Source organism: Tinamus guttatus, unplaced genomic scaffold (genome assembly GCF_059628265.1).
Source record: "Tinamus guttatus ecotype Peru unplaced genomic scaffold, ASM5962826v1 Tinamus_guttatus_pri_ptg000517l, whole genome shotgun sequence".
NCBI lineage: Eukaryota > Metazoa > Chordata > Aves > Tinamiformes > Tinamidae > Tinamus > Tinamus guttatus.
In genome coordinates this window covers 17,033-30,067 of record NW_028289051.1, presented here as the reverse complement: position 1 = coordinate 30,067, position 13,035 = coordinate 17,033, and the positions used below count along the sequence as shown (strand labels likewise).

The window sequence follows — 13,035 nt, the reverse complement described above, 5'->3', positions numbered from 1 at the left end:
TTCTTATATAATACTTGGAAGGAAAAAAAAAGACTACATTCTTTCTTTAGGATTGCTTGTTTTTGTATCAGAATTCCTCTTGAAAATGTAGTGCTTCTGTAAAGCTTTCCTGTGTTAACTCACCACATGATAATAGATAAGCTCAAGAGCTTTCATGCTTGAAGACTAAATATTTACCTGTGTTAGGGTATTTGAACGGCAGTCAGTGTCTGATTTAGATTATATATGAATTCTGTCATCTTATTATCTCAATATTAAATATATTGCTGATGTGTAAATATCAATTATTAAATTTAGCTATTTTAATATCATTAAGTATGAAAATGCGTATTTTCAGCTAACTAATACACAGCTATACAGTTAAATTTTTCATTCTTTGACAATAAGTTCCATACAAGAAGATCCAAATACCAGTTTTTCTGTAGGAAATAATATGGGTATCAGTATGACAGTCATATGTCAAAGATCCCTTTTGATTCCGACAACTGCAGTTTCTATTTATTTTTATTCTGTGGAATTAGTTACAATGTAACTTTGCTCAAAGCATTAAAAAGATGCAGCGGATGTCAAAAAACTACACAGGCATTACTATGAATACATAACATTCTACTATAAATAGTCAGGTGACCTTTTCTGCAAATTTACTTTTCAAAAATGGCATGCTCAGTTTCTCAAATAGTGCCAATAAGGAGATTTTTTGAAGTTTAAAATGCACCTGAGATTTTTAAAAGTTTTATTCATGCTAACTGTGATTTTTTGCAAAGCTTTTTCCCCTCTAATCTTTTATCTGTATGTGTTACGCTTCTCATTTAGCATGCCAGTGCTTTGGCATTAACTGTATATACTTCCTTTTGACCTGTAATAAGCACCTAAATGCCTGTTCTTATTTATTTTTTATATGCCTCCATATGAATGTATGTGTGAGTTACAAAATATATGCAATATTGCAACAGAAAATCAATGTAGTTAATGTATGAACATATATTAAACACAACCATGCTAAAATGCTCTGCATGCTTTTTAAAAGATGAATGGAACCTCTCCGCAAACATATTTCCTGCTTGTTTAGCTTTTTTATAGTTGAGAGATGGAAGTATTGTGGAACAGTATAGATCTATATATAACTAGATATATTGATGCTAATTATAAGCAAGGATGGCACGTTTATACTTAAGAAAACCTAGGGAATCCTTGGATCTTCCTAAGGCACTGCACTCGCTTACAGATGCACAAGCCAAGACATCTTCCTCTCTCGCCTTTTATATAGCAGGGAAATCAAAAGCTGTGCTAGTGCTGTCTGTCCTGTTTGACCTCATGCCCTAAGCCACACTCTAGGCCCATCTAATAGAGAAAAAAAAAAAATCAGTGATTTCTTTAGTTATCTGTGCAGAAGCACTGCTGTATCTAGCCAGCTGGAAAAAAAAAATAGGTTGCTAGGGTCTTTTCCTCGACTAACCACAAGCAACACAGAGAGGGACAGCACCTGCATTATTCGTCATTTCTACAAATTTGAAAAGAAATATTTCAGATGTTTCATTCTACAAGTTCACAAATATTAGTGGCTTGAAATCTATCCTTTTGTTTGTAAGCGTAAAGCTTACAAAGGTGATGATATTTTATACTAAATATATGCTTTCCTTTAAATCCAAGGATTGTTCTGAAATTTGGGTTTACCAAATTTCTGGGCTTACCAATTTTCACAAATTTGTGTTGTGATTATATGAACTGCAGGCAGAATATAGACAGTGGTAGGATGGATAGGTTCAGGTATCTCCAGTATGGTTTTGGAATGCCGATTTAATTTAATCTTCTAAAATACAGCCAGACTGAAATAAATATATGCCAATCAAGCTATTTGGAAATCTTCTCTTAGAGCCAAGCTACTAATAATTTGAAATAACAGAAGTTGCAGGTTGGCTGTTCAGATAATGAAGCTGGTATTCTGAAAGTAATTCATGATGGTAATTTCATTCACATTCACATTGCCTGAACTGGCTACTGCAAGGCTGGATTTGAGCCAGTTACTATTGCCAAAACAATTGTCACACATTTTAGATCTGCTAGTAAAAACATGTTCCATTTTGGACAAATTTTGGAATAGTAAATGTTGACTCTGTCTCCATTTGAGTGCATACACCTGTTTGGCATCCCACTTAGGACAGCGAAGATAGGCCAGGGCCTTCTCACATGCTAACCAATAATCTCTTAAAACCCAACACCCTCTGCAGACTTTGCACATAGGAGTGGAACAATTTCAAAAATTAGATGAGCGACCAGGTGTTTGTTGAGCTCCTTTCCTAGATCATTAATTTATGGATACTTTTAAGCAAATGCATGGGAGACATTTCATCCTCACTGGACTTGTTTAAATCTTTAAAAATAGGCTACTTTCTGATAAAATGATAATGTAATGTATTAGTAATAACTTCATAAAGTGAACACTAAAGAATATCCAAAATGGATGACACTGAAGATTTTTACCAACAGTAACATTTCAGATTCAATGAAATGTGCTGACAAGTATGAAGTCACTATCTTTAAAAGGAATTTGCTGATTTATTGTTAAGTTAAGCTTCCATTAGCAAAGACTGCTTATTTCCTGTGCATTATACCTCAAGTAATAACTGTTTTAAATGTATTCCATTTAGGAATTGTAGTTGTCTTCTTTCTGAGCAAACAACCCCTCTACTTGAAAACATGCAGCAAATCATATTAATTAAAATGAATCAATTGGACTGGTAAAGTGGTGGTTTAGAGTGACTCCAAGGACCATAAATTCAAATTAAGGGCTGCGCTGCCTCTTCCTAGGCTCGAAGAGGCTTCTCGGTACATGTTAGTAGGAAGCCAGGGCCAGGCAGCTTGTTGGTCGGCGCTCATCGGGGACACTTACGCGAGGGATTGTGCCTGTGGCTCACATGGCCAGATGTTGTAAACAATCTCATAAATGAGAAAGTGAAGCAGGCAGCCATAATAATAATTACTTGTAGCTAATAGTAATATTCCAATGAGGGGAAGTAGCAATTGGGGTATTAACAATTACTGCAACACCTTGATCACAGACGTAGAGTGCATTTCATTTTACTCAGAGTATGCTCTCTTGCAATTTATTCAGGCCAGGCAGTAATGTTAGTTGTCAGATTCATTTTTTAAGGTAAAGGCATGACAGACATATGTCATGTATGTACATGACAGATATTTACGTGTTCATTGGATATATTTTTCCTAGCTCTACTTTAACTATAAAATCTTACTTACTACACGGTACTACTTTTACTAGTTTTAGTAAGCTTTTAAGTACAATTATAAAAGATAAACATCATACCTTCCTGCCAATAATGATTGCCCTTTTTTGCAATGTGTGATGAATGCCATATACTCATCCCACCATTCCATATTCTGTTTGATTTATTCATCAATCTGTAAAGTTGTGTTTGATTCCTGGTGTATTGCAGTCTGAATGAGCACATAAAAAGTGTGAGGGCAGGATTAAAATGTTGCTTTCTGAAAGCAGTTCTTGTCTTTCTGTTCCTCTCTCTGTCTCCTGCTTTATAGGATCCTCCTCTGGATCAGTTATAATCTACTATATTTAATACTTGGAAATCTGATTTCTGTATTCAGTAATCATGCTGCTTATATGCTTTACATTTTGTCTTTGCCTATGAATGTATGAATTGTGAGCCTACACTTCACTATCCATCTAGAACAGAAAGAGATTAATATTGAAAGGATGTCAAGCTCTTGAAAATCTTAAAAATTTCATAAAAGAGATCACGTTACTGAGCTTATCAAAGGCATAATGTAAGAGGAGGCAATCTGCTTTCCTTCACTTGCTTAAAGGGGGACTGTGTTTAACTGGCTACATATCTGGCAATATTTCTGCATTTGTTGTCCATCATCTAATTCTTTTTCACTTTTTCCTTTTCGGTTTCAACTGTATTAGAAATTTGTCCTAAGTTGGAATTGACCATTGACATGGAGAAAGGGAGGATTGTGATATATTATTTCTTGGGATAATAGCTATGCTGGTTTTGTTGAAGAGAATGATGATGATTCATGTTAAGTCTTTAAATGCACCAATACACTAGTTATGAGTAAGATCACAGAATCACAGAATGCTTAGGGTTGGAAGGGACCTCTAGAGATCATCTAGTCCAACCCCTGCTGCTCCAGCAGGGACACCTAGAGCACGTGGCACAGGGTGGCATCCAGGCGAGTTTTGAGATCTCCAGAGAAGGAGACTCCACAACCTCTCTGGGCAGCCTGTTCCAGGCCTCTGTCACCCTCACAGTAAAGAAGTTCTTCCTCACATGGAGGTGGAACTTCCCGTGTTTCTACTTAAACCCGTTACCCCTCATCCTGTCACCAGCCATCATGGAGAAGAGCCTGGCCCCACCCTCCCTACAATCACCCCTCAGGTACTTGAACATGTTGATCAGATCTCCTCTCATTCTTCTCTTCTCCAGACTAAACAGGGCCAGCTCGCTCAGTCTTTCCTCGTGCCCTCAGTCCCTTAATCATCTCCGTGGCTCTCTGCTGGACCCTCTCTAGAAGCTCCATGTCCTTCTTGTACTGGGTAGCCCAGAACTGCACCCAGTACTCCAGGTGTGGCCTCACCAGAGCTGAGCAGAGGGGCAGGATCCCCTCGACCTGCTGACAACGCTCCTGCTGATGCAGCCATGATCCCATTGGCCTTCTTGGCCACAAGGGCACATTGCTGCCCCATGGTTATCCTGCTATCAACCGGGACTCTCAAATCCCTCTCCACAGAGCTGCTACTGGTGCCTCGGGTTATTCCCCGCCAGGTGCAGGACCCTGCACTTATTCTTGTTAAACCTCATGCAGTTCATCTCTGTCCACCTCTCCATCCTGTCCAGGTCTCTCTGAACGGCAGCACAGCCCTCGGGAGTGTTGGCCACTCCTCCCAGTTTGGTGTCATCTGCAAACTTGCTGAGGGTGCCCTCTGTGCCCTCGTCCAAGTCACTGATGAACAAGTTGAACAGCACTGGGCCCAGTACTGACCCCTGGGGGACACCACTGGCCACAGGCCTCCAACCAGACTCGGCCCCATTTATTGCCACCCTCTGGGCTCTGCCATCCAGCCAGTCCCCAGTCCACCTCACTGTCTACTCAAAGATTTGCTGTAGTTTTGACAGTTTGTGTCAGTTGTCTCACGAACATGCTAGTGGAGTAGGGCAACGCTTTTGGGGGTTGTATTTTGTACGATTCAGTAATTTCAGCAGATGTACCCCACAGTTTGAAGGGCAATTAATTGATGATAATTTTCTTTTTACTGTGATGCTTGTTCTAAAATTGATTTTAAAATGCATAAGAGCATTAATAAGTTATTTTTTTTTCAGGTGGGAGATGAGAGAAGGTGTAGATCTTGAAGATGACGAGAAAGCCATGGTGGAACACTTAAAAAATGTTTGTTTCGCCCAGAACACTCCTACCTCAGAAGATAAAGAAGAATAATTACTTTGACAGATTTCGGATAGCACCTTTTTCTGAATTCTACATGATTTACATAATAGTTATAGTTGTAACTGATAGGACTGTAAAGCTCAGGAATATATATCCTGAGTAGGAGTTTTAAATAAAGAACGTTCCCCTGTTGTTGTCCAGTCGCCCCATCCAAGCTGCAACTGCTACCACACATACAAGGCAAGCCACAATACAAGAAAATGTGCGTGTCTCTAAAGGACTCAGGTGCATCTTGATATGGTGGAGACAGAAATCTGAATGACAACCCAGGAATTGTTTTAAAATTCTAGAACCCACCATGAACTCTAAAAATGATATTCCTGTGAACATGTTCTAAGAAAATTTGCTGATATATTTGTATCTACCCGAGCCACAGTTAGCCTGCAGCAAGGTAGTGTCAGATCAGAGATCAGGAGGCGTTTTTTCTCCCTTGGTGCTCGTGTTCTAGTTAGTATTGACACTAAATCATCCGAAAAGTATCAGAAGGGACAGGCATCAGTCGTAGGTCTAGAGTTTCTCCTTAGTACAGGGTCCTTCGTGAGCTGCTCTGAGAGAAGCAGCAAAACTACACCAGGCTTTATTGTTCTCACAAAGGCAAAATATTCCTAAGTCAACATCCTGTAAGCTGTGGTTTAGAAGGCACATTACAGTGAAACCTGTTAGCAGCATTTAAGGCCTTGAGATGCATCTTTTTATCAAAAAACAAACAAACAAGCAAAACAGTTTATGCACAGGGAATGCTCAAAGTATTCTATTGATCTGAGAAGTCAAAATAGTAATGAATTCAGCATTTGTTTCTGATACAGTAAAATGCCATTTAAAATATAATCTGATATATTCATTTCCCCAGTATTAAATTTGTTGTTGTTGTTGTTTGTTTCAGTAAAAAATATTCCTCAAAGATTAAAAATGGCTATTTGGATAGATAGCTGGCTGTTGTGGAAGTAATTTTTAAACAGAAGGTGTAGCTCTGTAAATATGGTCCGTTATTTTTCTGTTTGCTTCTTCTACTGGAAGTTCCAGGTGACCCTTTCCCCTGCCTGATGAGGATCCTGGCAAGGGCTTGGTAAGGCTCTAACCTGAGCTGCAGCTGGCCTGTTCGCCCTGCTGCTTCTTACAGATGCCATTGGGGCATAACTCAGACCACTTGAGCAGAACAAACGCTAGTTAACAGTGATGGTTAACACTGAAGAGTTGAGCCCAAAGTATCCTTTTCTTTTCCCTAAAGTCTTCAGTAGCATCATGGGAGACCATAACAGTAATGCTGCTATAGCGTCTAATCTGAGATGCAGTTTTTCCTCATCTTAATTGGTCTTTTTTTATCAAGCGTATAAAATATTGGACAATTTAAAATGAAAATGGGGACTGCTGCACCTCCCAAGTCTCTAAAGATCTTATTACAAAACTACATCAGTGAAAGGGAAGTGAGGCACTGGTATTTCAAAAATGTTAAGGGTATTATTTATAAAAAGAAACGGACCTTTTCCTCTGCCATTGAGATAGTCATTTCAGATCATAAAGAAGTGATGAAGGGTGGAAAAAAAATTTCGTTGCCCTGTATTTCAACTTTAGAAGATTAGTTGTGGTTTTAAGGCTTAGAACCTGGCTACAGGGATTGCCTATGGTGGCAGGTGCAATATGCTGACGAATGAGGCATACGTGCTTCGAGTCATCCTAATAATGTGCCAGCGCCAGTGGAAGTCGGAGTACCTGGAATATTCTTTCCTATCCTGTCAAAATCTATCGTACCTAATTAACTTTTTGTGTAGTCGTTTAAAGTGAATTCCTCTCTCTGCAATGAAACTGACTGAAATACTTTTTGTGGAAAAGCTCTCCTTTTGGGAAACCCTTCTGAATAAGATAAATTTTGCAAGTGAAATAAAGTAACCAAGGATCAAAAGAAAAAAAAAAACAAAGGCAGTTACTCTGAAAGGGGATGTCCATACATAGAGTAATTCCAAACTTGTTATTGTGCTTTAAAATCACCATGCACCTCATTCTGAAATAATTTGTAAGCAGATGTGTTTTTTAAAAAAATCTTCTTGAAAACCCTTCCTCCCTTCTCTCTCTGCCAGATTAACTCAGGAGTAACTCACTGGGTAGCACAAAGAGAATTTTGTCTTAGCTTGTTTTTGAGAGGAGTAAAAAGTCTGAATAAATTCTGAAACTATGTACAGTATTGGATGCTTTTCTTATTCAAGCCTATTTTAAAAGTATATGGCTACAAGCTAATATGCCTTTAAAATTTAACTTCTCCCCAAGTCCTTGGTGAGAAATAGCGGGGCTTGGTCCATTTGCAATGTAATGATCCTATTATTTGACTTTCAGTATATAAATAGTAAAGGCAATATGGCAAAATCAGTTATACTCAATAGATACTTTTGCAACATTCACATTTGTTTAATGAAATTACAGTAATAATAAAAGTTGGATAACTAAGACTGTTAAATAGCATACCATTAATTTATCAAGACTGCTTACTTTCAACTTAAACCCTTAATTGAAGAAAAATGAAAGACACTTGAAAGAGCTGATCATTTTTACATCTTAAGGTGTGTAAAATTAGAAATCTTTGTTTAACAGAACACTGAATTCTTTTGCTTTTTGTCATAAAACAATAGCTCTACACTCTTTAAAAAGTTCTGTTGATTCTAAAATTGATTCAAGATTGCTTTCATTTCAGAAAATGATGGATTCAGGGAGTGGGCTGCAGTGTTTTACTCTCGTATTCTGTGTGCAGGCTCTTTGTCATTACTTGCTTACTCAAGACTGTCTCACGCTTTACATTTAACCTCAATAAATAAAGGCAATGAGGGCCAGATTTCCTGGCTGTGTTGTGTTATATGACCAGTGCAACGTGACCATGTGAATTGTACCTGGCAAAAAAAAAAATGAGGATTAAAGTCTTTTGGGTGCAGGAGACCTTTCTGGATGAGCCTCACTGGCTTTGCTAAGTTAGTTTAAAAGTAATTTACTATATTTTTACAATTTAATTGGACTAGGTAGCCCAAGCCACATAATGTGTTATTACTTATACCTAATTCTCTCTTTTATTTATTTTTTTTTTTACTGTACTACACTCTCTTTACTGAACTTGAGCTTCAGTGAGAGAGTTTGTGGCAAGGAATATCTCTAATTATGTTTGCCCAGTATCCAGCTCAGGGTGCTCCAAACCTTAACATCTTGATACTTTTGAAATCAAGTTAATAAAATTAGAAGTAGGGCAAAAGTGAGATAACGTTAAAATTATTAAAACTGAAGAAGAAGAAAAGAATTTGGGGGGGGCGGGGGAGAAAAAAGACAGACATTAAGGCATACCCCTGTCTTTTAATAACTCCTTTCCTCACAAACAGTCTCCCATAGATTATGTTTTATTTCAGTGGAGGACATTTGTAGAAACCACAGGCAACAAAGCCATTTATTCTAGAAATATTCATGATGGAAAATGGATGTTCTTTAATTCATCTCTACACCCTCACAGCAGTACAAGGTAGGCATGAGGCCTGATTTCTTCCAATTAGTTTCCTCCTACAGAAGTATTCCATTTTCCTCTCAGCTAGGAGGTCTTCGTAAAATACTACTGACTCTTTTCTACAGTAAGATACCAATTAGATACTGATATAAAACTATTTGATGAAACTCCTGAAAAATATGTGCACTCATTTTTAGTAAAAGACACTATGCCAACATTAAAGACAGTCAAAAGACAAGGATTGTACTAATAGAACTAGACCTATTGCATATTACCCATGAAATGAGAGAGTAACTTGATGGCAACTGCAAGACCTGCAAGAAAGCGTATAGCACTTGAGTAGGTCCTGGTTAGTGCAAAGCTGCTTCTCTGTAGCAGTTATCCCTGTTGTGTAAACAGTGGTATCATTGGAAACAGAAACTCTGAAACTATTAAATCTAAGGCCCAGGAAATAGGCAAGTGTGAGCTACCATTTGCCTTTACCTTTGGTCGCTAAGACTTGGTTAGCTAGATCATTAGTTACTTAACATGTAAACATTTAACTTGTCATCCCATAATCTGTGCATTTTATCTAAAAGTCTATTTACTTTGGGATATTTAGCCTCAATATAGAAAAATAGCACAGAGCTCTTCATATGTCATCTTGGCTGTACTTTGCTTTCCACCTCAATTTTTGTCTTTCAAGGATGACAGAAAGACCATTCATGGTCTAGATTAACTGTCATAGAGACTTAAACCAGTGTAGGTCTAATATGGTTATTATTTCAGATTTAAAGTTGTCTGAAGACTCCCCCTGCTCCCAACTTTAGGGGTAATACCTGAGTTGTGCTATTGTTCTAAGCTATCGGTGTTACCTGGGATAATGAGGAGCTATTTGTATGTGCCGTTGTTTGTGAGCTAGTTACTAAAAAACTAATGTGTTCTTCCCTAGATTGTATTTCCTTTAAGTTTTCTGAGTTTTTCATTTACACATGAAAATCTATAGCACATCTGCTTTCCCAATCTTTAAACATCTATTTACATATCAATAAAGCTGTATGCCTTCTCAAATCAGGTATGGAGTCCTAGTGAACCAAGAATGTATTAAATGTAAAATTCAAACCAACCCCATGCAAAGCTATTACACAGGAAATGCAACAGTCATTTTCACTTCTGGAATTTCCTCTTTATATATATATTCATAGCACCTTTACAGAGTTGTTCTCTTACATTCCAGACAGTTTATTGATTTCTCCCATTCCATATAATAGACATGATTTAAATGGATTTTATTATGTAGACTAAAATTATATTTTCTGTCTGGAAAATGGGACCAGATTTGGGAGGTATGACACAGCTCTGGTTTCTTCACATAGAGGTGGAAATAGCCAGTGTTTTTTGTCTGGTGTATGGAATAGCAAACAGATTACTTTTACAGATAGTAAGACAGACGTGGCTTTGGGAATGAAATAGCTCTGGTCGGAATCCCACTGCAGTTACTGCAGTTATGCAGTAAATTCAGGAAATTGATGGCTGAAAATTCCCTCTGAAGAGTTTCTATTCCAAAGGAAAAGGTCTGTTTTTGACTATTCCTATTCTAGTTAAGGCTCACTGATTCCATACACATCCATTCCCTTTTTGACTGGATAGACCGATGTAGGTTGTTGCATTAATGCAACAAAAACATATACAACAACAACAATACAACACTCATTAATGCAACACAAATGCATAGTGTTCATCTTTTTGGCCTTCTCTCCAGACAAATAATCAACAAGAACAAGGTAGATGCTTTTTATTTCAACTATCCAAGGTCCTCATCAGCATCACTGAACAACCTGGCACTTCTGTGAGAATTCTGCTAGCGGCACACAGACACTTCAGCGCGTTTAATTTTTCCTGTTTTGAAAGGCACTGTATGTGCCTGTCACTTTACCGTTCCTGGATTTGTGAACCAAAAGCTACCAGTTTCGCCATCCTTTCATCGTATTTCCTTCCCCTTCCTGCCCCTTTCCCTGAAGCCCCTGTTTTGGCAAAGCTGTGAACTTTATGACAGCTCCTGGGGTTTCCAGCTAGGGCTGGGATCACGCCTTGCTAAGAAGTGCACGTGTAGAGCAAGCAACTGTCCTGAAGAAGGTACAGCATGATTAGACGAGGTAGGAGAGGTCATTCTCCAGGCCTGCTGGGTGAGGCCTGTTTTGGTTAAGGCTTTGCCTCCAGCCCTACAATCTTTGGGATTTGGTCAGACCTCCAATCTGTTGGGCTTCCAGGTAAGATGTGTGTCTGTTTCTTTTGTGAAAGTTTATTGGTTTACTTTTTTAAAGTGGGAGAAGAGAAAGGGGAGTGGATTTTTTTATATATTGTATTTGTTTAAAATTCTTCCTATTTGGAGTCATTCTTGGTCAATATTTGACGATAACCTGCTGCAGTAGTTTGGGCATTGATCAAGTCACCAGCTGTTGGTGGCAGAAGTAATTTGTGGGTTTACTCTTTGCAAAGATGTCTACCTACAATGAGCATAGGTGCTAGAGACATTCATTCAATATAAATCTCTTTACTAAAATCATCTACCATTAACGAGATCTCTTAGTTCCTCTTTGTCAGTTCGCTCTGTGACAACCATACTATTCCTTTTATCCAGTGGGAAGTATAGACAAATGCTGATATCCTACATACTGTGCCTACTTAGGGATCTTATTTTTTCCAACTCAAAAAAGGTGGACTTACTTAAACTACATAACAAAAAATGCATGTGTTTCCTTTTCCATATTATGTGTACACAAATTGGTTAGATGACAGTTGTACAATTAAAAAAAAAAAAAGTTATATAATACCCTAGAGCAGTCATCTGCTCTAACATGCATAATTTATTTAAAAATCTTTTGTGGAGTTGAGGGATTGATGGCTTGGAACAGAAAAAATTATAGTTATGCTAAGTATGTTCTCACAAAAATAAATCATGTAATAATATATTGAGATATAATATTTCAAAATTCAAAGTACAATTGTTTGCACATGTAACAGCAGTGAAATAACTTTGCAAGTTTTACATCATAAACTCATATATCTACTGAGTGGAACACAGACATGAAGTTCTGCCAATAGAGTCGCTTTCAATCTTTGCTTCATCACACCAAAGCTTTTCGTATCAGTCTGGCATTTTCTTTGAACAGCTATATACAGGACCAAAGCTTTAGGAGTAGGAACTTGAAATATAGATCATATATATTTAATCTTTACAATAAATGCAAAAACAATAAGTGAAAAACAAAGACATAACAGACTGTAGAAGTTCTCGGGAACATATAATCAAGCATAAGAGTAAATGTCACGACAGATTTATGTATGTTTGAGTTCCTGCAAGAACTGCTGAAGACAAATTTGAGAATATTTGTGTATCATCCTTTTGGCACAATAGCACGAACCAAAATAAATTATCCAAGAATAAGACATAAGAAACACATGCAGAGTGTAAACAACAAGCAGAGTAAGAATTTGGAATTAAAGGAGGAAAACTTGCAAAAAAAAGAAAGAAAGGTTTTTAAGCCTTGCAGAGTGCTAAGGAACAACACTGCTTTTTCATGAGTTTTTGTTATTTCACAGTATTTTTTTTAACATTCTGATCAAATTTTTGTGAAAAGTATTTATCAAAGGTATCATTATATTTTCCAGGAAAAGTTTACATATTTTTATTTTCCATTAAAAAAAGCCTATTCCATCAATGTCAGGCCACAATAACAAATGAGAAGAAACTATATTAGAATTCTAGAGAGATTTTTTTTCTCCCACCACTTTTCCTTCTGGATTTATCCATAAAGCATCTTCTGTGTCCTAGAGGACATGGGATATTTTTTGCCAAGACTTACGGCTTCTGTTTGTTTCCTAACCCTACTGTTTTAAAATAGTAGCCTTCATCTTCAAACAAGTCTCATCGTTAAGATTAAAACAAAAATAAAAGTATGTGCTCTGAATCTGTCGACTGGCAAGAGCTGGGGTTGGTGTTGCTCAATAGTGAGGACTCTATTGTAGAAATGGAGCGCGTGACTTTAAACAGCACGGTGTGGTTTATTGTGAAGCACTTAACGTGACACGGAGAGTTGGAA

At 37.5% G+C, this 13,035-nt stretch overlaps 1 protein-coding gene across 1 annotated transcript in view; it reads left to right on the top strand.

The window, feature by feature from the left end:
- The window catches only part of KIAA0825 (KIAA0825 ortholog), a 212,225-nt gene extending 206,673 nt beyond the window's left edge, over positions 1-5,552 (top strand). Inside the window, exon 20 of the mRNA XM_088533752.1 lies at positions 5,358-5,552. Within this exon, the coding sequence (XP_088389878.1) occupies positions 5,358-5,472 (115 nt within the window). The 3' untranslated portion in view covers positions 5,473-5,552. The remainder of the gene's footprint in view (positions 1-5,357) is intronic.
- Positions 5,553-13,035: the final 7,483 nt, after the last annotated feature.